The sequence below is a fragment of the Pinus tabuliformis genome, chromosome X (genome assembly GCF_031772625.1).
Source record: "Pinus tabuliformis cultivar Carrire ecotype Pingquan chromosome X, CPIR1, whole genome shotgun sequence".
In the NCBI taxonomy this organism is placed as follows: Eukaryota; Viridiplantae; Streptophyta; class Pinopsida; order Pinales; family Pinaceae; genus Pinus; species Pinus tabuliformis.
In genome coordinates this window covers 1,169,562,511-1,169,588,001 of record NC_142308.1, presented here as the reverse complement: position 1 = coordinate 1,169,588,001, position 25,491 = coordinate 1,169,562,511, and the positions used below count along the sequence as shown (strand labels likewise).

The 25,491-nt window shown below is 37.9% G+C and overlaps 1 protein-coding gene across 1 annotated transcript; it reads left to right on the top strand.

The window, feature by feature from the left end:
* The first annotated feature begins 21,016 nt into the window (after positions 1–21,016).
* On the top strand, positions 21,017–25,198 carry LOC149144074 (uncharacterized). The gene is made up of 2 exons (XM_089448031.1): positions 21,017–24,228; positions 24,515–25,198. Exons 1-2 carry the CDS (start codon positions 21,129–21,131, stop codon positions 24,883–24,885), a joined length of 3,471 nt encoding a protein of 1,156 aa, XP_089304157.1. The 5' UTR covers positions 21,017–21,128; the 3' UTR covers positions 24,886–25,198.
* Positions 25,199–25,491: the final 293 nt, after the last annotated feature.

The window sequence follows — 25,491 nt, the reverse complement described above, 5'->3', positions numbered from 1 at the left end:
AGGCTGCGAGGAATTTTGTATTCATTATATGGTGGACTATTCATAAACAGATGGCTACTTCCATACTCTGTCCACATGAGTCTATACTTGTGATGTATTACAAGATCATTCCTATATCAGAGCAGTAGTTAGTTTTCTAAGTCAGTTTTGATCTGAGTTTGGGAATGCCTGCCTCAGCGATGATATGATCTCATATATATATTTTGCATTGAATGTTTTTACAGGTTCCGACCGGGCTCTCCACAAGATGATCCTCGAAATGATAAAGTACTTCACTCTTCCTAAATGATAAATGAAAGCCTCTTCTACTACAGACTTCGCACTTTAGGGGGCAATCTGTTACACAAAAATATCGTCACCATGATTATTTGCAGTCAGTATGGGTCTATCATCACTTGTACTGTCCTCCTAAGCAAGTCTCAGACCCCAGCTCTTCAAGTCAAGCTTTGAAAATGAGAGAAAGACATTGAAAATCAACAAAGCTTTGGTTCTGCACTTTCTTTCACTGTTGCCTGCGGTCCCGCACCCACTGTTCACAAAAACTGCGGACCTGCCCGCTCTGTCCCTAAAGGAGTGGGTGCGAACCCCTGTGAAAGTCAAAAAGGCGCAAGTTTATTCTAAAAAACTCATTTTGGGTTAATTCTAGATGATTCTAGAAGGAATTTTGACGTGGATTGGTCGCTCTTAGGTGGTTCATGCATCCCAAAAGAGAAGGAGCTAATCCCTTGATGAGAGGAGCTATCCCTTTGAAGGAGGGCTTTATCCCTTTGAAGGAGGACCTAGTAACTTCACTCCATTGCACTATAAATTAAGGCATTGGGCTGGTTGCTAGGGAGGTTAGAAGCTGAACAATTTTGAGGGTAAATGCTGGTGGAATTGAGACTTCCTAGTTAAGCTTGAGAGGAGAGATCACATACCTTTTTGGCTTCATTGGGAAGAGAGTGAAACTTGTCAAAGTAGAGGAGACTTCTTGTTGGACCCTGGGAGGAGCTTGTACAGCATCAAGGCACATGTTGTAAAGTTCTTCTTTGATTTGAATTAATACAATCAGATTCATTTTTCTCAACAAATTGTCTTATGTCATTTGTTTCATGAATTCCTTGATCATCATGTTAAGTATGCTTTATGATATTGGCTTTTCAGGTGCTATTTAATTTTTTTGCTTGTTTGTGTTTGCAGATTCGCAACAAGGGAGCTCATTTGGATCAAAGGAGTGAGGCTTCCACAAACTTGCATTGGACCCAAGGTAGGCCTAAACACTTGTTTGCCTTTGTTTATAAATGCATATTTAGAGAAAGATAGTTTTTGATTGGCTTGCTTGTCACTAGATATCGTTAGATTCTAGGAAGGTCTATCTTGTCCGCAAGATCGACTCATTCTGTGTGACAGTGGTAGTGCAGGTTTGATGGTCACTGGTCCAATCCTCTCAAGGATCTTGAAAGGCCCGCAATACCAAGGTGCCAATTTGGCACATGATCCAATCCTCAAGGAGCTTTTTTTGGGCTCGATGTGAAAATACACATGCTCCCCAACTTGAAACTCCTTAAATAACCTGTGTCGGTCTACATAAATCTTATGTATATCATGTGTTGCCGGTAGGTTCTTCTTGATAACCTACATTTCCTGTTCCATCTCTGCCAACATGTCCAGTCTTATCAGTACCTTATTTATTAGATCACTCTAGCTAATGGGAGTATTACAACTCCACCCATAAAGTGCCTCAAACAGAATCATCCCCAGTGACTCTTGATACCCATTATTGTAGGCAAACTTAATTAGTAGAAGATACGCTTCCCACCTCCTCTGTTGATGCATAACATACATCCTAAACATGTCATCCAGAGTCCTGTTGACCCTCTCTACCTTTCCATCTGTCTGTAGATGGTAAGTTATACTCAATGCCAACTCTGTACCAAAACTTGAACATAACACCTTCCAAAACCTAAAAGTGTACTTGGCATCTTTGTCAGATACAATCTTCCTAGGAATACCATGTAATCTCACTATCTCCTTGATGAATACCTAAGCTACCTCACTAGTTGAATGAGTAGAATTTACTGGAATGAAGTGAGCTACCTTAGTCAACCTGCCAACCATAACCATGATGGAATCATACTGTCTAGATGTCCTCGGTAAACTTGTAATGAAATTCATAGAAATGTCCCCCCATTTCCATTTTGAAATCGGAATCGGATGTAATATACCACTTATATGCTTAAACTTTGCTTTTACCTATTGACAATCCAAACACCTGGTGATGAACTCAACTACCTCTTTCTTTAGATTTAGCCAGTAGTAGAACTTCTTAACAACTGTCAGAGTCTTATGATATCCCAAATGACTTGAATACGAATTGACATGAAATTCCCTCAAGATAAGCTTCTTGAGCTGATTTTTGTCTAACACATAGATCCTATCCCTAAATCTCACCAAACCATCTGCCGTGAGATGATGATCCACATCATGATCACCCGTACCCTGTTTTTGTGACTTGTGTTTAAGCTCTCAATACCTGTCATCCAGTGGTCCTACCTATTAGGTTCCTATAATATAGGTAATCAAAGTCTATCTATTTAGTTATTTATTTTGGGAATTTGCTGGTAAAGGTTAGCCTATAAATTCACCATGTATTATAGTCTAAATTATCTTTGTACTAAGGTCTCAAATTTCTGAAGTGATTGAAAATATGTGTGTCAAAAGAGGTCTGTTAGTCTTGATTGGAATTGTAAGGTCCCTAAGGGGTCATCCATGAGTTGTCATGAGTGTCTTGTCATGAGTGAATGTTGGATAATTGATGGTGGTTGTGCTAGTATTATGCATGAATGTTGGCATTGATGTCAACCAGACTGGCAAGAATGTGTGCTGCAGTGCATGGATTAGAAGGATTCTTGTGGTAGCTGCAGGTTTCATGTAGAGGATCATCATGGTGGGTGTGATTTCAATTGTCCAAAGAAAAAATGAGCAGAGAAGTTTGCAGTTATATTTCAAGCAGTAGAATGAATCAAAGCTTACATTAAAACCTCTTCATTGGAATGTGCTTTGAATAAGATTTCCAATGATATGTGGAAGTCAAAAAATGGCCTCCAGGATCAAAAGATATGTCCTGTCGAAGTTTAAAGGTTTGAAGCCTTTAAAAGGAAGGCATATTAGAGGTCCAGGGCACATTGGAGATCACATGTTGGAGAACCAACACATCAAAGCTTTAGGGCAATCGTCAATCGGTAAATCGGAATTCAGTGATCAGTGAATTGGCGAATCTGTAATTGACAATTGGCAAATCAACAATTGGTAGAAAAGTTGCGATATGAAAAGTTGTGATATACAAATGTTGATCATGTTAAAACCCCTAGGGAATGTCAATAGTGTTAAAATTGTTGGGGAATGCCGATAGTGTTAAAACCGTCGGGGAACACCAAAACATGTTAACAAAGGATTTCATTGCAAAACCAGAGGTGGGTGGGCCTTTTATCTCTTCTCTAGTGGGATGTGTGGCGGGATATGATTGGTTCCGATAAAGTTATGTGGAATTCAAGATCAGCATGATGTGGCGGCATGGAGGGACACGTGGCACAAATTTTTGGAGTTCTGAGGGGTCCTAAGGGGGAAAATCTGGGTGACATGTGTCACAACTCATGGGGTTCCACATGGATCGATGACGTCATATTGAAGGTCACATATCAGAGGTTGAGGAATATTGCAGCTCCAAAGTAAATCTTCCGATTGAAAAGTTCCGATGAGAGGGGCTCTGATATTGGGGTTGGCACATGGTCGTAAGATTTTAAAGAACCTCAGGTGCTAAAGCATTTAACAAAGGAAAAGAAGCCCCCGCAAGTGAATAAAACGCCTAGCACCTCAAGGCTAAGCGGTAGGTCACAACCCTCGGTCCTATGGTGAAGAAATGCGGGAGGGGCTAAAGCAAAAGGAGCCAAGACAAAATTGGAATTTGCGTTAAGTTATGATATAAAGGGTTTCCGATATGGCATTATCCCTATAGTCATTGACCCATTTATATAACAAAACAAAGGCAAAAGGAGCAAGGGCAAGGGGTTAAGGAGTATTGGTGAAACAGTGAGGCGGAAATTTCTCGGATAAGACCATACAGAGAGTGGAAGGCATATGAGTCGGCAGCTATTGAATCGCAGGAAAAGAGGCGATGGTAGTTTGAAAGGGAAACTAACAAGTTTTTGGAAAAATAACTTCAGCCACTCCAGATTCAAAGGTAGAGGATCAACATTAATGAGCCAATTTCTAGATTTGAAGGCTAAAGATTTTCCCAACAATTCCAGATTTCTTGCATTTTTCCAGCGATTGTTTTTATTTTTAGTGTATTGTTTAGTTATTTTTCTAGATAGTCAACTAGAAATTTCCTTCAAAGATTCAACAAACAACCAAATTTGTCTAGAAATCCTATTTTCTAGTTCTGTTTTAGAAATATACATAATTTTGTTAAATACCATTTTGTAATCAATTCCTTTTTGGAATCTGAAGTTAGTTCAATGAAATAAATATTTTGTAATAAGACTTAGTAAGGGTTGGATTATGTATGAAGAAAGGAGATTTACATTAATGTAAGCTGTGGATTGTCCTCAAGGTGATCAACTTATAGAAATACAGAGAAAGTTTGTTCCAGGATTCTTGTGTCAAGCAATTGGAAAAGTGATGTGCTCTTTCATGTAAAATTGTTTCTTTTCCTCAGTTTCCATATGTTTTTCCCTCCTTATTTTTGCAAGAAGATTAAGGGCCGAATTTTCTTAAGTGTACTTTTCTTTGGCTTGTTAACAATATCAATTTTATTTTTTGATATTAAGTATAGAATTCATCTATGTATGCTCTATGTTTAATTGAACTCAAATATCATTCATCTTATTCACACCATAGACACTCTATAAGATCCAGGAGTTTTCCTACCATTCCCTGTTACAGTTCCTCTGTCATTTTTGTAATTGATTACTCAAAAATTTATGACTCCATGCCCAATGGACTTTTTCGTCGTCTTTCAACCAAAATTTTGAAAAACCCATTTTGAATTTTGATAACTAGCCTAAGATCTTAAAAACAGAAGTCTAAATAAGATAGAGAGAGCCCTCTTTGAAGCTGGAAGGGCTAGATCACAGATTTACAAGTGGTTTGTGGTTACCTTTGTAGTTTCCTTCGTCAGCCTAGGAAAATTACAGAGTGATAACATTCTGGAAACCATATTGGGGATGGAAGGTTCCACATTCCCCAGAAAGATCAACAGAGTTTAGATATGGTTTCAAATGGTGGATATTGATTAGACACAAGAAGGCTGAAACATTCACTTGGTGATTCCAATCATACTTACATTCAGATTTAGAGACTCCACTAGAGAACGAAACTTGTTGATAGAGGAATGGAACGAAATTTCAGAAAAATTAGGTATCGGGTTTTCTTTCTTACAAGGTACCTTCTTTCCTTTCCTGAAAATGTCAAAAGGATTTTCTTTTTATAAGTTTAAATTGCATGAAATAAAGAATGATATAAAGGTTTGTATTCTTGGTATGTAGACCACCTGGAGCAAAATTGTAATTTGTCAAATGAGTTGAATTTTAGTGTTCATTCATTTGAGGATCCTTTTAAAATATTTTTAGAATCATCAGTCAAGGTAGATCTTATTTTGTTCACCAATTCAAATATTGGATTTGGTTTGAAATTTGAGTTGTTTCTGCCATTTAATGTTCCAATTTTTATCTTGTTGAAGCACAGTCAAGCAATAAAATTACGCGATAAACTACTTGATTATGATTTATTGGAAATTTGAGATCACTTGATTCAACATTTGTACTCAATAAAGTAAGATAAGTAGGTAGGAGTGTGAATAAGCTCAACATTCTAAGCATCTTTTTCTACCGTATTTTTCGAACTTCAGTTTGCAGCAGAGTTTTCATTTTTTAGTGTATAGTTCAGATTCCAATTTGAAGAATGGATTTGGTTCAGTTTGAGGATTGGAACAGATTACTAGTTGGGTTTTAGTTCAGTGGTTTTAGGGTAGAGCATGTTGCATGTTTTAGATCAGCCCAATGGAGAAGGCTATTGATCTACGGTGTTCTTTGGTGCCTCACAGGGAGGATGCCATCCCCAGTTGGAGCCACTATTAGGGTCCTATAATATAGGTAATCAAAGTCTATCTATTCAGTTATTTATTTTGGGAATCTGCTGGTAAAGTTTAGCCTATAAATTCACCAGGTATTATAGTCTAAATTATCTTTGTACTAAGGTCTCAAATTGCTCAAGTCATTGAAAATATGTGTGTCAAAAGAGGTCCATTAGTCTTGATTTAAATTGTAAGGTCCCTAAGGGGTCATCAATGAGTTGTCATGAGTGTTTTGTCATGAGTGAATGTTAGAAAATTGATGATCCAGGTTGATTTTGGTGGCCACTCGCCTATTCTACTTGGACCCCCACCACTATCTCTTTAAGCTTTTCAGTTTCCTTAATTGCAGCACAGTTTACTATTTTTGGCAGTTTTTCAAGTCTTAAACTTCTTGAGCCATTTTGAGGCCCTAAACGACATTTTTTTGGAAAACCGGGGCCAAAATGGGTATATGCTCAATGTTGGGCCCCCAAAAGTTGTAGTCCTCAGATATATATTTCTAATGAGGTATTGTGCGCATCAAACAAAGATCGTATGCCAAAGTTACGACCCCAAGAAGTTGATGTACCAATTTACCCAAATGGGGCCCATACTTTTGGCTCTTCATCTCCTAGGGTTAGGTTTTTGGATGTTTAGGGTTTTCCATTGTTTCTAAATAATAAATAGGCCTTTGAGCTTCATTGTATCATAGTTAAAAGGCATTTAGCCGCCACATCTCTTCTCAGAGATAAGCTACCATCGCCCGAGCTAGTTTATTTCCATTTTGTATGTAAGCAGATTTCAGTTCTTTGATATTAATAAAATGAAGATTTATTTTCGCTGCATCTCTTTGTTTATGTTTATATCTGTATTTTTTGCTAGTATTGTGTATGAATGTTCGCACTGATGTCAACCTGACTGGAAAGAATGTGCGTTGCAGTGCATGGCTCAAAAGGACTCCTATGGTAGCTGCAGGTTTCATGTAGAGGATCATCATGGTGGGTGTAATTTTAACTGTCCAAAGAGAAAAGGAGAAGATAATTTTGTAGTCATATTTCAAGTAGTAGAAGGACTCAAAGCCTACATCAAACCCTCTACATTGGAAAGTTCTTTGAACAAGCTTTCCAAAGATATGTGGAAGTCCCAAAATGGACTCCTGGATCAAAAGATATGGCCTATTGAAGTTTATGGGTTTGAAGCCTCTGAAAGGAAGGCATATCGAAGGTCCAAGGCACATCAGTAATCACACTTCAGAGAACCAACACATCGGAGGTCCAGGACAATCAACGATCGATGAATCAGCTAATCGACAATCGACAATTGGAAAAGCAACAATTTGCGAATCAGAAAAGTTGTGATATGCAATGTTGCGATATGAAAAGTTGTGATATATGAATGTCGATAGTGTTAAAACCAATGGGGAATGATGATAGTGTTAAAATTGCTTGGGAATGTTGATAGTGTTAAAACTGTTGGGGAACAGTGAAACAGGGTAACAAAGGATTTCATCGCAAAACCAGAGGTGGACAAGCCTTTTCTCTCTCCTCTAGTGAGACGCATGGTGGCATATGATTGGTTCCAATAAATCTACGTGGCATCTGATGTCAGCATGATGTGGCCGTACAGAGGGAAACATGGCAGGAAGTTTTGGAGTTCTGAGGGGTCCTAAGGAGGAAAATATGGGTGAAATGTGTCACCACTCACGGGGTGCCACATGGACTGATGACGTGATATCGGAGGTCACATATTGGAGGTTGAGGAATATCACAGCTCCAAAGTAAGTCTTTCAATTGAAAAGTTTTGGTGAGAGGGGCTCTCATATTGGGGCTGACACATGGTCATAAAAGAATAAAATTCCTAACACCTCAAGACTAATCGGTAGGTCACAACCCTCAGCCCTATGGTGAAGAAATGCAAGAGGGGCTAAAGAAAAAGGAGCGAGGACAAAATTAGAATTCATGTTAAGTTATGTTATAAAGGGTTTATGATATGGCATTAATCTGATAGTCATTGGCCTGGTTATATAACAAAACAAAGGCCAAAGGAGCAAGCGCGAGGGGATGAGGAGTGTTGGTGAAACAATAAGGCGGAAATTTCTCCAGTAAGACCATACGGAGAGTGGAAGGCGTATGAGTCTACAGCTGTTGGATTGTAGGAAAAGAGGGGATAGTAGTTTGAAAGGGTAGCTAACAAGTTTTTCTGAAAGCAACTTCAGCCACTCTAGATTCAAAGGAAGAGGATCAACATTAATGAGCCAATTTCTAGATTTGAAGGCTAAATATTTTCCTAGCAGTTCCAGATTTCTTGCACTTTTCCAATGATTGTTTTTATTTTTAGTGTATTGTTCAGTTATTTTTCAAGATAGTCAGTAACAGATTTCCTTCAAAGATTCAACAAACAACCATATTTGTCCAGAAGTCCTATTTTCTAGTTCTATTTCAGAAATATATGTGATTGTGTTAAATATCATTTTGTAATCGATTCCTTTTTGGAATCCGAAGTTAGTTCAATAGAAAGTCTATAAATATTTTTTAATAAGACTTAGTGAGGGTCGGATTATATATGAAGAAAGGAGCTTTACATTAATGCAAGTTGTGGATTGTACTAAAGGTGATCAATTTACAAAAATACAGAGAAAGTTTGTTCCAGAATTCCCATGTCAAGCAATTGGTGATGTGTTATTTCATGTGAAATTGTTTATTTTCCTCAGTTTCCATACTTTTTTCCCTCCTTATTGTTGCAAGAAGATTAAGGTCTAAATTTTTTTAAGTGTACTTTGCTTTGGCTTGTTAACAATATCAATGTTTTTTTCTTCTTCTAATATTAGGTATAGAATTCATATATGTATGCTCTATATTTAATTGAACTCAAATATCATTCATCTTATTCACACCACAAGCACTCTATAAGATCCAGGATTTTTCCTACCTTGCCCTGTTACAGTTCCTCTATCATTTTTGCAATTGATTACTCAAAATTTTATGACTCCATGCCCAATGGACTTTTCTAGCATCTTTCAACCAAACTTTTGAGAAACCCATTTCAAATTTTGATAACTAGCCTAAGATCTTAAAAACAAAAATCTAAATCAGATAGAGAGAGCCCTCTCTGAAGCTGGAAGGGTTAGATCCCAACTTTACAAGTGGTTTGCGGTTACCTTTGTAGTTTCCTTCCTTAGCCTAGGAAAATTATAGAGTGATAACACTGCCTATGATATTTGATCTTGTAAATATGTCCCATATGAACTCATAACCGCTGTGTGATTCACCTGCAATCTTATGTTAAGATAATCTACAACCTTGTTCTCCTTACCCTTGATGTACCTGATATCAAAGTCAAATTCACTGAGTGTAGCCAACCATATAACTTTCCTAGAATTCATATTAGTTGTTTTAAACAAATATCTCATCCCATTGTGATTACTCATCAATAGAAACCTCATGCCAAGAAGATAGTGTCTCCACATCTTCAAGGCATGAATTATAGCTGCCAACTCAAGATCATGTGTCACATAGTTCTGTTTGTGCTCATTCAGTTTTTTTGATTCGTAGCATACCACCAGTCCCTCTTGCATCTGGACTCCACCAAGTCCTCTCTTGTAAGTATATGTACACACCTGTTATAGCTCCAAATATCACCTTATGTATTTGTGATGCTTGGTTTATGGCCTAGGGCAACCCCTCCTTCCAAACTTGGTCCAAATATTTTAAAAAAAGTGTTTTACTCCCCGTACGCAACTTTTCCCTGTATTAAATGCGTGTACATGCGGGTCAGTATATACCCAACCCGCGTATATGTCTTAAAACACTTTATAAAATTAAATTTCCTTAATTATGGGTGGAGATCACGGGTTTTCCCTGTTGATTACCTATTAGTGCTCGTGGCCTAACTATTCCCAAATGCTTCCCAACTAAAAAACTACTTTTGGAGAAGTATAAAAAGACTTCAATGGGAAGGCCTTAAAGAGGAGAGAAAATAGAGAATTGCTCTGCTGAGATTATCCCTTGATCAATTTTGAAGATCCTTGTGCTTCAAGCACTTCCCCAAGTTTAGGAAACCCTTGTTTCCTTGAGAGTTGATATCCTTTCACTTGTGGGAAATATCCTTGTGTTGGTTATGGAAGGAGCCTTTTGAAGTTCGGGACTAGATGGACCTTGAGCCAACTTCACTTGGAATCGTGTTTAAGCCACTTTTTTGACCATGACGTCTGCAAAATCTAACTTGCAATCCCTTAGCTTCTGTAACTTGACACACCCTCAAACCCGTGGAAGGAACATCCCTTTGAGTGTCCTTGACCAGCTTCGCCTCCCTGCATTGAGCATAGGAATGTTCCCATCCTAGGAACTAGATCATCTATTTCACTGACACTCATTCTTTCCACTTTACAATAGCATTCTTTTATTCTTTTTCCAGCTTAAAGAAAAAGACAAAAAAAAATTACATATTCCAAAAAGAACGACAACGGGACAACATTTCGATTTATTATTGGCAGCTAGAGTCAGTTGTGTCGCCCTTGAACAAAGCACTCGAATGAAGCATCTCCTCCATTTGGGTGGAATTTAGCTTGACTTAGGTATGCCTTAACCTTGTTATTGAGTCAGTTCTCCTCCGATTGGTTATCTCTTCCAATCATATGGAGAGTTTGTTTGTGCCTCTTGCATGACGAACTTATACAGAGTCATCATATGTTGCCACATGGTCATCATTGAGTCATGCTTTTGTTCAAGGGAAGTAAGCCTGAGTTGGCCTCTCTGCAGTGTCTCTTGACCTATTTTTCAATCGGCCATCCCTGGTTGTCAGTGTCTTGTCTATCATCACATAAGTTATATTGGTCCTTTACTCGTGTCGGTTTGAGAAGGTCTCCATTGACTTCTCGTTGGTGGGTCTTGTCCTTATTGATGACGACATCTTTCTCTAAGGATAGGCCTAGAGCCGCACCCTGGCTCTATTTTCATTATTGATAGGTCACCTTATACTTAGCATTGATCAGTATCATGGGTCTTTGACTGAGTGGTTTCCCTTATGTTTGACATCAGCTTTCATTATCACACATTGGGATTCGTGCAGTGCCTTGGTTTCCGTTTGACCCTATTGGTGGATTCCTTGCCTCTGTGTCAGCTTTCATTATTGGTTGGTTCAGAGGGTTTCTATCGTGCGCTAGCTACATCTTGTGTACGCTGGAAACGTGCTTCGGTCGAGTTACTACATATTTTTTCATCTGATTCCTTCCACATTATTGGCCTACGGGTTACACTCGCTCTAGATTGATTAAGGATGCCTTAATGCCTTATTTCTAGTGGATCTTTCCCTATCGACTACTACTCATTGCTTTGGGGCAAAGGTGTAGAGTCCATTTGGCAGTACCTTGGGGTTTGCAGTCATTAGTGGCAGATAAAAAATAATCCTATAGGATACTCTGTTGAATCTACAGGAGGCATAGAAATTGGAAAGAAATGTAGGAGAGCGGCAAGAAGCTAAAAGGGAGGACCCAGAGAGAAAAGTGAACCTATTTTGATCAAATCTAAACAATAAAATCTCAAGGCCCTCATCAGTACCCATAATTTGATTGCGAATGATCCTCAATTGGCACCTAGATATCTTGTTGCCCAAGAGCAAGAAATTTCACATTTTGAGGACATGTTTAGGTTGCTAGGAGATGATAGTATACATGCTTGCCTGAGGAGATGGAAAACACTGACATAAAACTTAAAGATAAGAGAATATCACTCCACTCAAAGGTTGAGAGAGGCACTCAACATGACACCTATGTATAAGCAATCTATGCAAAGGTTGAAGGTCAATTGGATAGGCCTAAAACTTAGTCCACCACTACTCTTAGGGATGATAGAAGGGAGAAAAGAAGAAGAAGAAAAGAGGCAGTGGGAAGAGGTAGAAAAGAAAGAAGGCTTCTATGAACAAGAAGAGGAGACCACAACAGAGGCATGGCATGTCAGAGAAGCTACCATAGCCATGAAGGATATGGATATTGACTAAGTTGCTCAGAGAATGAGCAACACTTTCAATAGGGGGGGTGATGATGAGCCTCATCATTGGGTAATTATACGAGCCTTAATTCACCTCGTAGCTTAGTCAAGCCAACTATTCTCATAAATTATTGCATACTTTTGATTATATTTTGTTTATGACATGAGTTAAAGTGTGTTATTTTGCTTTGTGGTCTATTGTGCAAGATTAAAGGAGAAAAGCAAGGAATTTTAGCAAAGACCAAGGTCAAAACTTGAATGGGACAAGGGAGAGGGATTATAGGAGGTAAATCCTCCTCATTTACTACCCGTCCATTCAAATATTCCTCCATCAGCTCGAAGTGAAAACAACCAAATCATGAGGACTAGAAGGCAGCTGAGCAAGTGAAAGACAAAGCACCAGTTTATCTCAAGTTTGGGAGTTGAGCCTCCCTAATTTTAAGGAAGTCATTGGAGACTTCATATGTATAAGTAGAGAGGCCTAGGAGCTCAGTAGGATTCAGATTTTTATTGTAAAAATCTACTCTATTTTTGAGTTGCAAGACTTGTGACAGTTCTTTTGATGTAATCTGTTGTTTTGTTAATAAGAATGATTTTTGTTTTGAGCCAGCGCTGAGTTAACTCAGAGGGTTAAATCTCTTGAGTTAGGGCCCAACCTAGCAACCAAGTCTCCTCTTTATTGTACATGTATGCTTAGTGTAGATTCATAGCTTAGTTGTTACTTTTCTTATTAGATGCTTCTCCATTACAAGTAGTGTAGATTAGATTGGTTGTGTGATAGTTTGCTTCCATTTGTGCCTTCTTTCGGTAGCAAGTTAGCAAGGAGAAAAAGGATCACCACAAGGTTTTCAGCAGGTGTCTCGGCCTCACTTGCTTCCTCTGGGACCATGACTCGAGGAAGTGACCCTTCAACAGCCCCAAAAACACAGATTTATAGTTGTTTTATGAGCTTTGGAGTTTGTTGTCTGTAATTCAGTATTTGGTTAATGTTGCAAGGCAGATTTCATTGTCATCTTTTTCCATCTCCATTTCTGCAATAATATCTCACTCATACTTTAATTCCCTTCAACAACTTTCTTCATGCATAATATAGGCAATTGATTCATGCTTTTCTACTTTATGAAAATGTATCTTGTTGCATAGTTTTTGGAAGACACACATGTTTTAAGCAGTGCAGGTGCTTCAGGAGGAGACCAAGACTTCATAACCAGTAGCCACCTTCCACTTCATCCACCTTAGCCATCCCTTGTTTCACCATCACCCTCACTAGTTTTTCATCATTTTAAATCCTCCTAAACACATTGAGCGAATCTAGCCATCTCTTATCTTGGATATTGACTCCTGAGTGCTCCTAGACCTTCTAACACTCCATTCCACCCATCACACACCTTTCCTAATCTTACGAACACCTCCAACACCTCATAATTAGCTCTCGGCTGTATCCTGTAGGTTTCAGTAATTCCTACAGGATCATCCTGTAGGTTTCTAGTACATCCTATAGGTTTTCCTGAAACGACCTGTTTTGAGGCCAAATTGATGGGAAACCTCTAGGAAGTCACAAAAAGCCTCCTATGATCCTTCCACACCATCCAACCGCTCCATAAACCTTTTAGCCATCCTCAAACACCTTCAATCCACCTGTCACATCCACAAGAACAATTAGTTTGCATGCTTGATTTTGCCTAAAAAGACCAAAAAAGTGAAAACAGAGTTAGTTTAGTTTCGTTACTTGCACATTAGTATTGTTTGATGCTTTTTACTTATGAAGCTTAGCTAGTAGCATTTGTTTATTTTTGATTTAGCATCTCTGCTTAGCATAGTTTCTTAAATGGTTAATTAGGGTATGGTGTGGTTTAGCATTACATGTTGGCTTTTTCCATTACTACAGTGGAGTAACTCTTTTAGAGTAGATTTTCCTTTCTTCCATCAAAGAATCAAGCTTCTTCTAACTCTATAGAAGTCTGGTTTGGAACCCCAATGGTCTCTCACCAGCTGAACAGTGACAACATGCAGAACCATCACTTTTACTTGTGCATACAACACTATCACCTCCAAGTTTGTACGAACCCCAGGTTGATAAGTAAAGCTGGTAGCCCAGGAGTTGCAGCATCCTTGCAGCAATACTAACTCTCGTCACAAATGACAAGACCTACTTGGTATATATGGGAGTCTAAGGGGTCATAATATAATAAGAGCCTACATAACAATAATAATGTGAGGGCACAACAATAACAATAGTGGGCTTCTATGAGGCACAACAACAACAATAGGGGATTACATGGGCACAACAATAATAATAAGGGGGACAATCTAATAATAACAATAAGGGGGCTACATTATTATTATAGGGACTTAACAACCTTCTTATACTGAATACATGACCAATGTAAAGTCTACATAAGGACCCAAGAATATAGCCAAATTTAAATAATATCATAATGGGACAGGGAAATGAGAAACATCAAACATCACCCAGGAAAACACCACCCAATAACTCAAACAAGGAACCTCAACAATGACCTTGACCAATAGCTTCAGACCCTCTTGAGTGATGGTTTCTCTTCCTTTCCATAACGACACTAGAACTAAGCCCTCCCAAATCCTACCACATAATGTCATTCCTAGAGACCTCCAATGCAAACACATGAGAACAAAGGGAGTGGACCTCATCCCACAATATTTTAAGAGAATTCTCCATATTTGTATGATGTCTTAATAATTTTACCTCCAAAAAGAGCTGAAAGGAGCACCTCTTCCTGTCTACCATATCCTCCAATTTTTGTATAGAAACAAACAATGCTTGAGTTGCATCCAAAATATTGTCGAGCACTATGCTGACATAGACATTCTTCGGGAAGCCGAATTATCTACCATCTTAAAACAAGGACCCAACAACCAACTATTTAACACTCCGTTGACAACTTTTCTCACTTATGGACCTGCATGGAAAGGGGATATTTGAATAAATTGATAGGATGATAGATTCAATATATAGACAGGGTCGAGACCGTGCCACGAACGAAACTGCAACAAAAAATACAGAGCCATCTCCAAAACCTCATCAGGATAGAGAATCAACGTCAAAGGGATATCATAGGACAACTGAATTAACTCCATTTCACTGCACAGTAAACTACAATTAGTGGCCAAGGAGATCCACAACAAATCCCACTGAGAGAAACAAAAATAGACAATAGGCCCAGTCAAGAAGACAATTAATATCATATGCCACTTGTAAATTGCTTTAGGACATCAGGGAGGAGTCTTGTGGATCTGCGGTCAGAAAAGGAAGGGCTTCCAAATCCCAAGGCCCTTCCACTTCTAAAGATGAGCCAAGAAAAGGAAAATGCTAAAGGGGGCCAACTACATCCCATACTAACAGAAATTATCTTTGATGATCATTTTAATTAAGAAATGATTACTCCTAGGGATTACAAACATGCTTAAAGAGTGGCGAGAAATGATAGGATCCACTCCCCATCTGACTTGATTGCATCATAGAATACCCAGCATAGCTAAGGGATTGAGAAGTTGCTAAGTTTATGGTCCAATTCTATTTTGCCTTGGCCCAAGGTGGCACCTTTTTTAACCAACACATAGGAAATTGAGTTCAATTTCCTGTACACATGGATGAAGTCCAATTGTTCAAATCAGGAGGTGGAGATTAGGAACTTTTTATTTAGGGGAGAGGACTCAAAACAAATTGCCTTCTTGGCATTGGTCAATTGACATATGACTAGCATTGAATCTCCAATGACTAGTAGTTTGGAAATTTCCTTATCAATAGTTATTTCCAATCCTTTCCATAAATCTAGACACTTAACCTGATTACTAGTCCTCGGCCAAGTCCCCAAGAAAATTGAGATACAATTTTTCCATTGGGGATAAATAAAAGCCCTCCCATTTTTGCCTCCCCCATAAGGGAAAATAGTTTTGGGGGAAAGAAAGAAAATTATTTTCCCATACTTTTGACTTATCTCCTTATATGTTATACTCAAATTTCAAGTGTTAAATTTTGCATCCAACAAGTATCCACTCTACCTACTTTTGATAGACTCATAGTGAGATATACTAAAAATACATGAAAACATGTGTATTCTAGTATATCTCATTGTAGGTTTATGAAAAGTATGTAATTGGGTAATCTTTGGATGTGAAATTTAAATTTGCATCCAATGAGTCCTTAGACTTGAAATTTGAGTAAACCTATAAGAAGATAAGTAAAAAATACAAGAAAAGGAAAGTAGTTTTCTTTCTTTCCCTTGAAAAATTCATATCTCTTATTTTATTGTTTTAACTACTATTTTATCATTTTCCTTAGGAGACGCATTTTCAACTTCAAGGATCCCCTAATGAGTGTTTCATGTTAAAATTTCAAAAGTATATTAAAAAATTTAATATGTCACATGCCGCACAAGTCCACTCTTTGAAAAGGACCCAAAATCAACATGTTTTGGGAAATTTAATATAAATTTCACTTGGCACATCAAAATTTGGTCAAATATATGACTTTGTAGAGAAAAGATATTAACATAGTATAGAATAAACTTAATGATTTGGAGGTGTTTAAATTCCAGAGATACATCATGAGAAGGGTTGAGAAATTGGTGTGCCTCAAAATAATCCAAGGTTTTCTCCTTCATGCATAGGGATTTAAATATGGATTTTCCCTATAGAAATTTACACTCTGTAGCAATATGGTTTGGATTCTTACAATAATGGCATCAATGTCTACGACAAGAAGAGAGGGAGGTCTAGATTGTGGGGGTCAATAGGATACATTGTTTAAGGGAATGAGGATTTGGAGAAGGTCTAGAGTTAGGATTAGGATTACTAAACAGAATGAAGTGAGGGTTCTTATCTAATTTTCACTTCATAACAAGGGAGAAGATAAAGGCTTGGTCTATGGAGACATTCTCAAACAATGCTACTTCATTACAAAATTCTACCCTTAAACCAAAATTAAATTTAAGGATAAGTACCTCTTTGAAGTCCTTAATTTGTAGTTGATATCTACACTTAGTGAAGAGCTTGTTGTTCTATTGTATACTCTAACCTAGAACTTAGCACAACTACAACACATGCGCATTAAATTTGACAAAAAAACCTAGATGATAAAAATTCCTTCTTAAGGTTTAGTATACATCATCTCTATTAGTGATGCATCTTGAAGTGCCATTGGTGGCTTGTTCCTTCTAAGTTCAATGCCATATTCTGAAGAGGGAGATTGAGATTTCCACTATGCTTAGGTAAGTCCTTCTAAGTTGTTGTTAGCAATAAGAAAGTTGTTATGTAGTCATGTCAAATTTAGTTTGACAATATGTAGTTAGAGTGTGGATCCAATAGTCCAAGATATCACCATGCATTAGGGGAATTTTGAGGTCTAAAATGGGCCTCCTAAGAAAATTGTTAAACCAAAATAAACTTTATAAGAACCAATAGGATTCAAGATGATGATGTCAACCCTGGGGGATGATTCACCATTTTTGGAGTAAAAAAGTAAAAATATTAAAAAATAATAAAACAATAAAACTATTTTTTCAACTCATCTCCCTAATGTTTTACTCAAATTCCAAGCAGTAGTACTCATTGGATGCAAAATTTAATTCCTCATCCAAAGATTACCCATGTTGCATACTTTTGATGGATCTTGCTACACGGAAAATAAGAAAGACATGAAAAAAAAATGTGATTGCAATCACATTTTTCATGTATTTCTCATTTTCCGTGTAGCAAGATCCATCAAAAGTATGCAACATGGGTAATCTTTGGATGAGGAATCAAATTCTGCATCCAACGAGTGTTCCCACTTGAAATTTGAGTAAACACATAGGGAGATAAGTTGAAAATACGAGTTGAAAAAGTAGTTTTTTCTTTTTTTCCTTCTAAAATTTGTTGATGTAATCTAATCTTATTTTATTATTTCCTTAGAAGGCCCATTTTAGACCTCAAAATTCCCCTAATGCAAAATTTTAATGTATTTGTGGCAAAAAAATTATAGTACCCCATTGGATGACAAATGGGAGATCCCTAGGTTGTCAACACAATGCTTCTATGAAAACATTAGCCAATTTCTAGGCTATGGTAAATAGAGAGGGATCTCTACCAAGGGCCATTATGTGAGAGAGATGCTGGTGTGTCAATTTGTTGTAGTGAAGAAATGAATTCTAAAGAATAAGAAAAACACTAGGCTAAGGAGACAACTAGGGAGAATGCTAAAAACATTGTCTGTCAAGAAAGTGTTTAGGGTGGGAGGGTGTCCCAAAAAAAAAACCTAACATTTTGTTGTAGATGAGTATTAGAAGATAACCTAAAAGTAGATCTGCAAGGGACAATTGTTGGGGTGAGGGAGTGGCTACCAAAAATAACCTAGTCGTATATAAAGATGAGAAAATAGGGATGATTTAGAGCTAAAAGAGTTCAATTTGCAAGTTTTTTGTATGTGGGTTGGGATGATAGCCTCCAAGAAAACCCAAATATTGCTTAATTGAGTAGGTTGAGTGGGCATTGGGCCAAGAGAACCAAAACTACTAAATGCTACTAAAAAGAATAATGTTTGGTTGGCATTGAGCCACAATAAGAAGATTAATGCAAGAATTGTCGGGTGGGGGATGAACCTTAATGAAGCCAAATCTTGTGTAAAGGGAGCAAGCCCAAGTTCCAACTCTAATACCAAATGATAAGGTGGATTGTGCTTGAGATCTGAATAAGAGAGAAAGAGAGAGAAGTTCCCTAATTAATCTAATAATAAACCTAGAAATAAATAGTAAATACCCATAAATAGAAGAGATCAAAACAAATTGCCTAACTTTATTCATGTGGCCAAATATGTTATTTATAACAAAGGGTCCACTAAAACTTAAATTCTCTAAAAGAAGTAATAAAATAAGTGCACATAACTTAAATGATGGAAGAATTTACAAATAATGTAAATACACGTAACTTAAAGGATGAAAGAAAAGATAAATAATGCATCACACTTAGTTTAAGGGCTAAAAGTTGCAACCACTGTAACAAACTTTAATGGATTTTGGGGGGATTACACTATCATGAGGTGGTGCAATTTCTTTGAGGGGCATGCTTAGTGAGAGTGTGCCCATGTTCCCTACCGAATGATTATAATGAATTCCACATATTTTCAGTTGTAGGTCACTATAATTCAACACAACTGGCTAGACTTTGGACACATGATTCACCTCATTATAAATAATGCATTATTAGTACATGATAATTTAGTGGTCAAAACAAGGATATTATACCTATTCTATTTTCTCTTGCAAATTTAGAGTTGAAGTGGTAGATAACTTCTTCTTAAAATGGTCAACACCCTCCATAAAAATATTATCTACCATCAATATGTCAATCTCTATCATCATGAGTTTGATTTTCTCTACATTATTATTGCCAACTTTACATAATATTTAAGGCATGTTAAACTACTCATTATTTGTCTTGGCTTAGCATCAAAGTTCTTTTTCAACAAAAGAACATTACAATTAATTTTCTCTTTGAAAGGGTTTCTAGCACCAAATGAGCTTGGTCCATGTGAAATAAATGTATCATGAAAAACCCAGAGCACAATTCCTTGAAATTCTTCTTAAAATTAAGTAGAGTTTTTTTTAAATTATTTACAAAAAATTAATCAGTAATAAAATACATAGTGTTTATATTAATATTGATATAATCCAATGTTATCAACCTTTTTCCATTGTTCTAAGTATGTTAAAATGTTGACCTAGAGAATTAGGTTAGCCTTATACTTCTAAAAACTTATCAAGATTGTTTTCTACTTTAATCAATGGATCAAATAAAAGTACCTACACTGACAATTATGGAATTAGGCATGTACACTATCCATGATCATATTAAATGGCATCTAACACCAAGATACACACTGAACTTAAACTATGGAAAATATATAAAAATGATTGTTAGCAAATATACTTTATAATGCAATGAAGCAAAGCACCAAAATGGTTATAATAGATAAATGTGACTAGATACATGCTAACTTTTCGCTATGAAAAATATGTAAACATGCTTTTTACCCAGTGTACCTTCTGGTGCAATGAAGCAAACCACAAAGTGATCATAATGGATCAATGTGATTAACAAATTATTTTAATTAAAACATTGTAATAGTGAATAGAGCTGAGCACCAAAATGACCCTAATGGATCAATGTGATTAAAAGATTATGATAGTTAAAAGCATTGTAATAGTGAATGAAAGTAAAATCAATCGATAAAATGTGAAAACTTCCAAAACTTTAGTACAAATATAATGAAGAGTAGACAAAATTAACACATAAAATGCAAAATGTAGAATGTATCCTGTGATTAATCATAACAATTTGAAAATTACAACGTAAGATGCAAATCCATCAGAAACACAGAACCATTGGTTAACTATGGAATCTATTGCTGATATAAAGGTCTTGCAAAATTATCATGTTGTGAGAAGCAAGTACGCATCATATTTCTCGAGCAGTGTGAAGGAAGCCATTATGAAACTAGATTTCTCAGAGAATAAAAACAAAACTTTCACTTACTGACAGACGATATCTTTGCTGGTCATGAATGGCGGCTCTCCATGAGCCGCCTAGTGCAGGTACCCACAGGTCTTGATGGTCTTGCTGGACGCCCATAGTTACTGGTGGGCATGGTACCTTTCTTTATGTTATCATTGGTAAAAGACGAATCTGATCCTCTCCTGAGTGGCCTGACTCATGGGCAGCTTTGCTCCCTTCTTCAGATTTTTACAATTTCAGATTTTCACAATTCATAACAACCCACTTTGGGTCACTTTACACAAGTTGCCTTTTGTTTCTCTCTCATTATCTTGGAATCCAGCCACTTGATTGTGATGGTTCAGCGTTAAAGTCTCTAAAATCCTGATCATATGTCAATGATTTCCCAAAATTCTCAGTATTTATCTAGACATGACAAACCCACTTGCCAATTGGAGCAACGTCCGATATATTTACTTTCTCTGCATATATATACACTCTATATGTGTTCTCTCAAACTCGTACTTTAGTTCTGCAAATCAAGAATGGGATCGTCGGCCTCCCCTTTTATGGTGTTGTTACTCCTTTCCGCTCTGATTCTTGAAATATTGCCAATGTATGTTGCAACAAATAGAAGCGAAGCTGATCTCCAAGGTCTCATAGCATTCAAGGCATCAATCACCAGTGACCCCTTGAATGCTTTAGCAGATTGGACTGCTTCTGCTCATCACTGTAATTGGTCCGGTGTGGCCTGCGATGCCCTCCACAACGTTATCTCCATTAGCTTACCAGAGACACAAATCCAAGGCCTCATCTCTCCGTTTCTTGCAAATATATCTTATTTGGCTTCACTAGACCTCAGGTCCAACTTCTTCCATGGCGCTATTCCTCCGCAGCTCGCTCTGTGCTCCCAACTTATCGATCTGGAGCTCTTTAACAACTCTTTGACGGGTACCATTCCTCACACTCTGGGTGGACTTCCCCTCCAGTCTCTGGATCTCGCCAACAATTTCTTGATGGGAAGCATTCCCGACAGCATCTGCAACTGCACCAGTCTGACAGCTGTAAGTTTTTCATTCAACAATCTTACAGGTAGAATCCCTGTGAATATTGGGAATTTGGTAAAATTACAGCTTTTTGTTGCTTATGTTAATGAGCTCACGGGAGGCATACCTCCTTCCTTTGGAAAATGCACCGACTTAGAAGCCTTGGATCTGTCTGTAAATCGCCTTGAAGGCTCCATCCCTCCCGAGCTAGGAAATGTCACAAGTCTACAGTATCTGGATTTATTTGACAATGCCTTAACGGGCACCATTCCTTCCACTCTCAGCTCATGCAGAAACCTTGTACAGATTGCTTTGCATAAAAACAAGATGACCGGTACCATTCCAGAAGACATTGGGGCTCTTTCTAAACTAGAAGTCTTGTTGCTTTATACAAATGGTTTATCTGGGGGTATTCCCCCTGCTTTATCACACTGTAAATCTCTGGTTAGACTCGATCTCTCAGACAACCAACTAACTGGTTACATAGCAGCTGAGCTTGGATCTCTCCCATCCTTGAAAATTCTACACTTGCACGTTAACAAATTAACGGGAAGGATTCCTCCCAGTTTAGGCCGCTGTTCTAATCTTACGACTCTGGCTCTCTACAATAATCAGCTGGCGGGACCTATTCCCCAGAGTCTAGGGTTGCTCTCTAGATTAGAAAAGCTTACCATCTTTTCCAATCAACTTTCTGGTTCCATTCCTCCTAGCCTTTTCAATTGTTCCAGCCTTGTTAACATTTCAGTACCTAACAATCAATTGACAGGACAAATTCCCCCAGAAATTGGCAAGTTGAGCATGCTTAATTTTCTGTCACTCGGTAATAATCTCTTGTCTGGAGAGGTTCCAGCTACGTTGTATAACTGCTCACTCCTTCGAAAGCTTGACATTTCCAGAAATAACTTCAGCGGCTCCATGAAAGGAATCAGCGAGCTCAAAAAATTGGAGCTGCTTTCACTACATCATAATTCTTATACAGGGACAGTTCCAATCGAGCTTGGCAGTCTTAGAAATTTGTATTCTCTGGACCTCGGAAGCAATCGTTTCAGTGGCCCCTTTCCTCCTTCACTGGGTGTCCTCACTCACCTTCAACGACTGTTCTTGGACAGAAATTACTTGACTGGAAGAATTCCAAACGAGATAACTGGATGCAGAGAGCTTGCAGAGCTCAAACTTGACTGGAATCAATTCTCAGGTACCATTCCAGAGGCAATATCAAATCTTGAATGGCTGAATTTGCTCAGCTTGTCTGGCAATTTGCTCAGTGGTCCTATCCCGGAAAGCCTCAGAAAGTGCATTAGACTCCAGAATCTGGACATTTCTTATAACAAGCTTACAGGTTCCATACCCAGATCTGTGGCTAGTTTAAGGGGATTGCAGATAAATTTCAATTTATCTAATAATCTATTAAGTGGTTCAATACCATCTGAGCTGGGAGGAATGCAAATGGTGCAGTTCGTGGATTTGTCTAACAATAATCTCTCGGGAGCAATCCCCTCTTCTATTGCCGGATGCGTTGGTCTTCAGGGACTCGATCTGTCGGGAAATACTCTGCAAGGTCAGATCCCTGTGGCTCTGTCGCGTCTGCAGAACTTGGAGCAATTTCTAAATCTGTCAAATAATCACTTACAAGGAGAGATACCCGCGGAATTAGGCGAACTTAAGTTATTAAGAAGTCTGGATTTATCTTCAAATATGCTCTCTGGAAAAATACCGGTGGAGTTGGGGAATTTAACAAGCCTCAGAACCCTCAATCTTTCTGGCAATGAACTCGAAGGCCCTGTTCCTCCAGTTGGCATCTTGAAAAGTTTCAATTCCTCCAGTTTCGGAGTGTTGCATTCCCAACATCGTCCACGGCATACCATCACAGTTGTGGTTATTTCAGTTATTGTAAGTGCAATAATCTCTTTACTGTTTTGCATTGCATTTATTCTTTGTTACAGGGGCAGAAGAAAAAATAATATCAATTCTGAGGAACTGTCGATCAGCATGCCTGGAGAGCCATTGATCCAGAGATTTACAAAAAGGGATTTGGAGATGGCCACCGAGTCATTCAGTGCTGGTAACATAATCGGAAGCAGCACTATCAGCACTGTGTACCGAGGTGTACTAAGAAATGGCAAAGTGGTGGCTGTGAAAATATTGAAGATGGAAAATTCCAAGGAACTGGATCAGTGTTTTAAGAGGGAGCTGTATACCATGGCTCGTATCAGGCATCGAAATCTTGTAAAAGTGGTCGGGTATGCGTGGGATAACAGGTTAAAGGCTTTAGTAATGGAGTTAATGCCAAATGGAAATCTAGATGCAGTTCTGCATAGCGTGGATGCAGGGGAGGGGCATTCAGCTCAGTTGGATTTATCAAAGCGTCTAAGTATCAGCATATCTATAGCTCAGGCATTGGTCTACTTACACGAGAATTACGATTTCCCCATCGTCCACTGTGATCTGAAGCCTGCAAACATTCTCCTGGACGAAGATTTTGAAGCTCACGTGAGCGACTTTGGTACTGCTAGAATGCTTGGGATCCATCTCCAGCAGGAAGCAAGCCAAGGGACGTTGTCTGATTTTCAACTTGGGACCATCGGCTACGTCGCACCTGGCAAGATTAACCTATCATTAACTTTAGCATCATATGTTTTTCGTTTACTCTGAACTTATGTGGATTGTGGATTTTTGAAATATTCTGGAATGGATCTCGGTTTCGAAATATTTCTAGAAGTCACAATCCAGTTAAATGCCCAAATAGAACTTACTTATTTCTATTTTGAAATATTCCAAAAATCGACCATCAAATTAAAAATACTCATTGGTTTATATCATAAACATGTCAATATTTAAATTACCCAACAATCAATGTGAACAAGATGCATTGTGTGCAATTGCAGAGTTTGCATATATGGCGAGGGTGACTCCCAGCGCAGATGTGTTCAGCTTTGGCATAATCCTCATGGAATTATTGACGAGGAAAAGGCCCACCAGTTTTCCTAGCTCGTCTTCTGCTTCTGACCAAAAAGGCAACAGTTTGCCAGAATGGATAGAAAATGTTTTCAAGGACTGCAAGAGCTTAATTAGTGTAATTGATCCTCTCCTGTTACAGAATGTGTCTGAAGAGCAAGAGGAGAAGATGACAAGTTTATTGAAGATATCGTTGCTGTGTACCAAATCAACACCAGAGAATCGTCCAAGCATGAACCAAGTGCTGCCCTGGCTGTTGAAGATCAAAGAAAATCGCATTCATGACGAAGATATTTATTAGGATTTCTGGATGTGAGTTGTTCTTAATCTTGCTTTGAATTTAGAAATAATGGATGGACCAGTTGTAATATTATTTTTTTCTTTCGAGGATAGATGTCAACTCTTGATCACTGTTGCTAAAATGTCAAAGAATTACGGTGTGCTTGGCAATGTAATGTCAACTCTTGATAACTCTGGTTCAAATGTCAAAGAATTACGGCCTGCTTGGCAATGTAAAGTGATTGACTCGTCTGACAGATGAAATGAAAATACATGGACTGGACTGTAGTTTATAATAATGACAATACACTTTTATGGATTAGAATCTTGCATTGGAAAGATTGTACTTGAAGCTTGATTGAGCTATGTAATTTTTAAATATTGAACTGATGGTTTCTATTTTCAGAATCCTAAAAATGTGGGAAGTTTTTTATTCCGTAACTTTGTAAAGGTGTAAAGTTGTGAGAAAGAACCCTATCACTTCAAAGTTGTAAAATTATATATGCAGATCCAAAAGGTAGATAGAATGTTGACTAGATCATGAGGGCAAAAGGTAAACATAAGGGCTGAGTAGATCATTAGGGCGACCACCTTGTAGATTTTTAGCTGAGCGACTAAACATTGATGA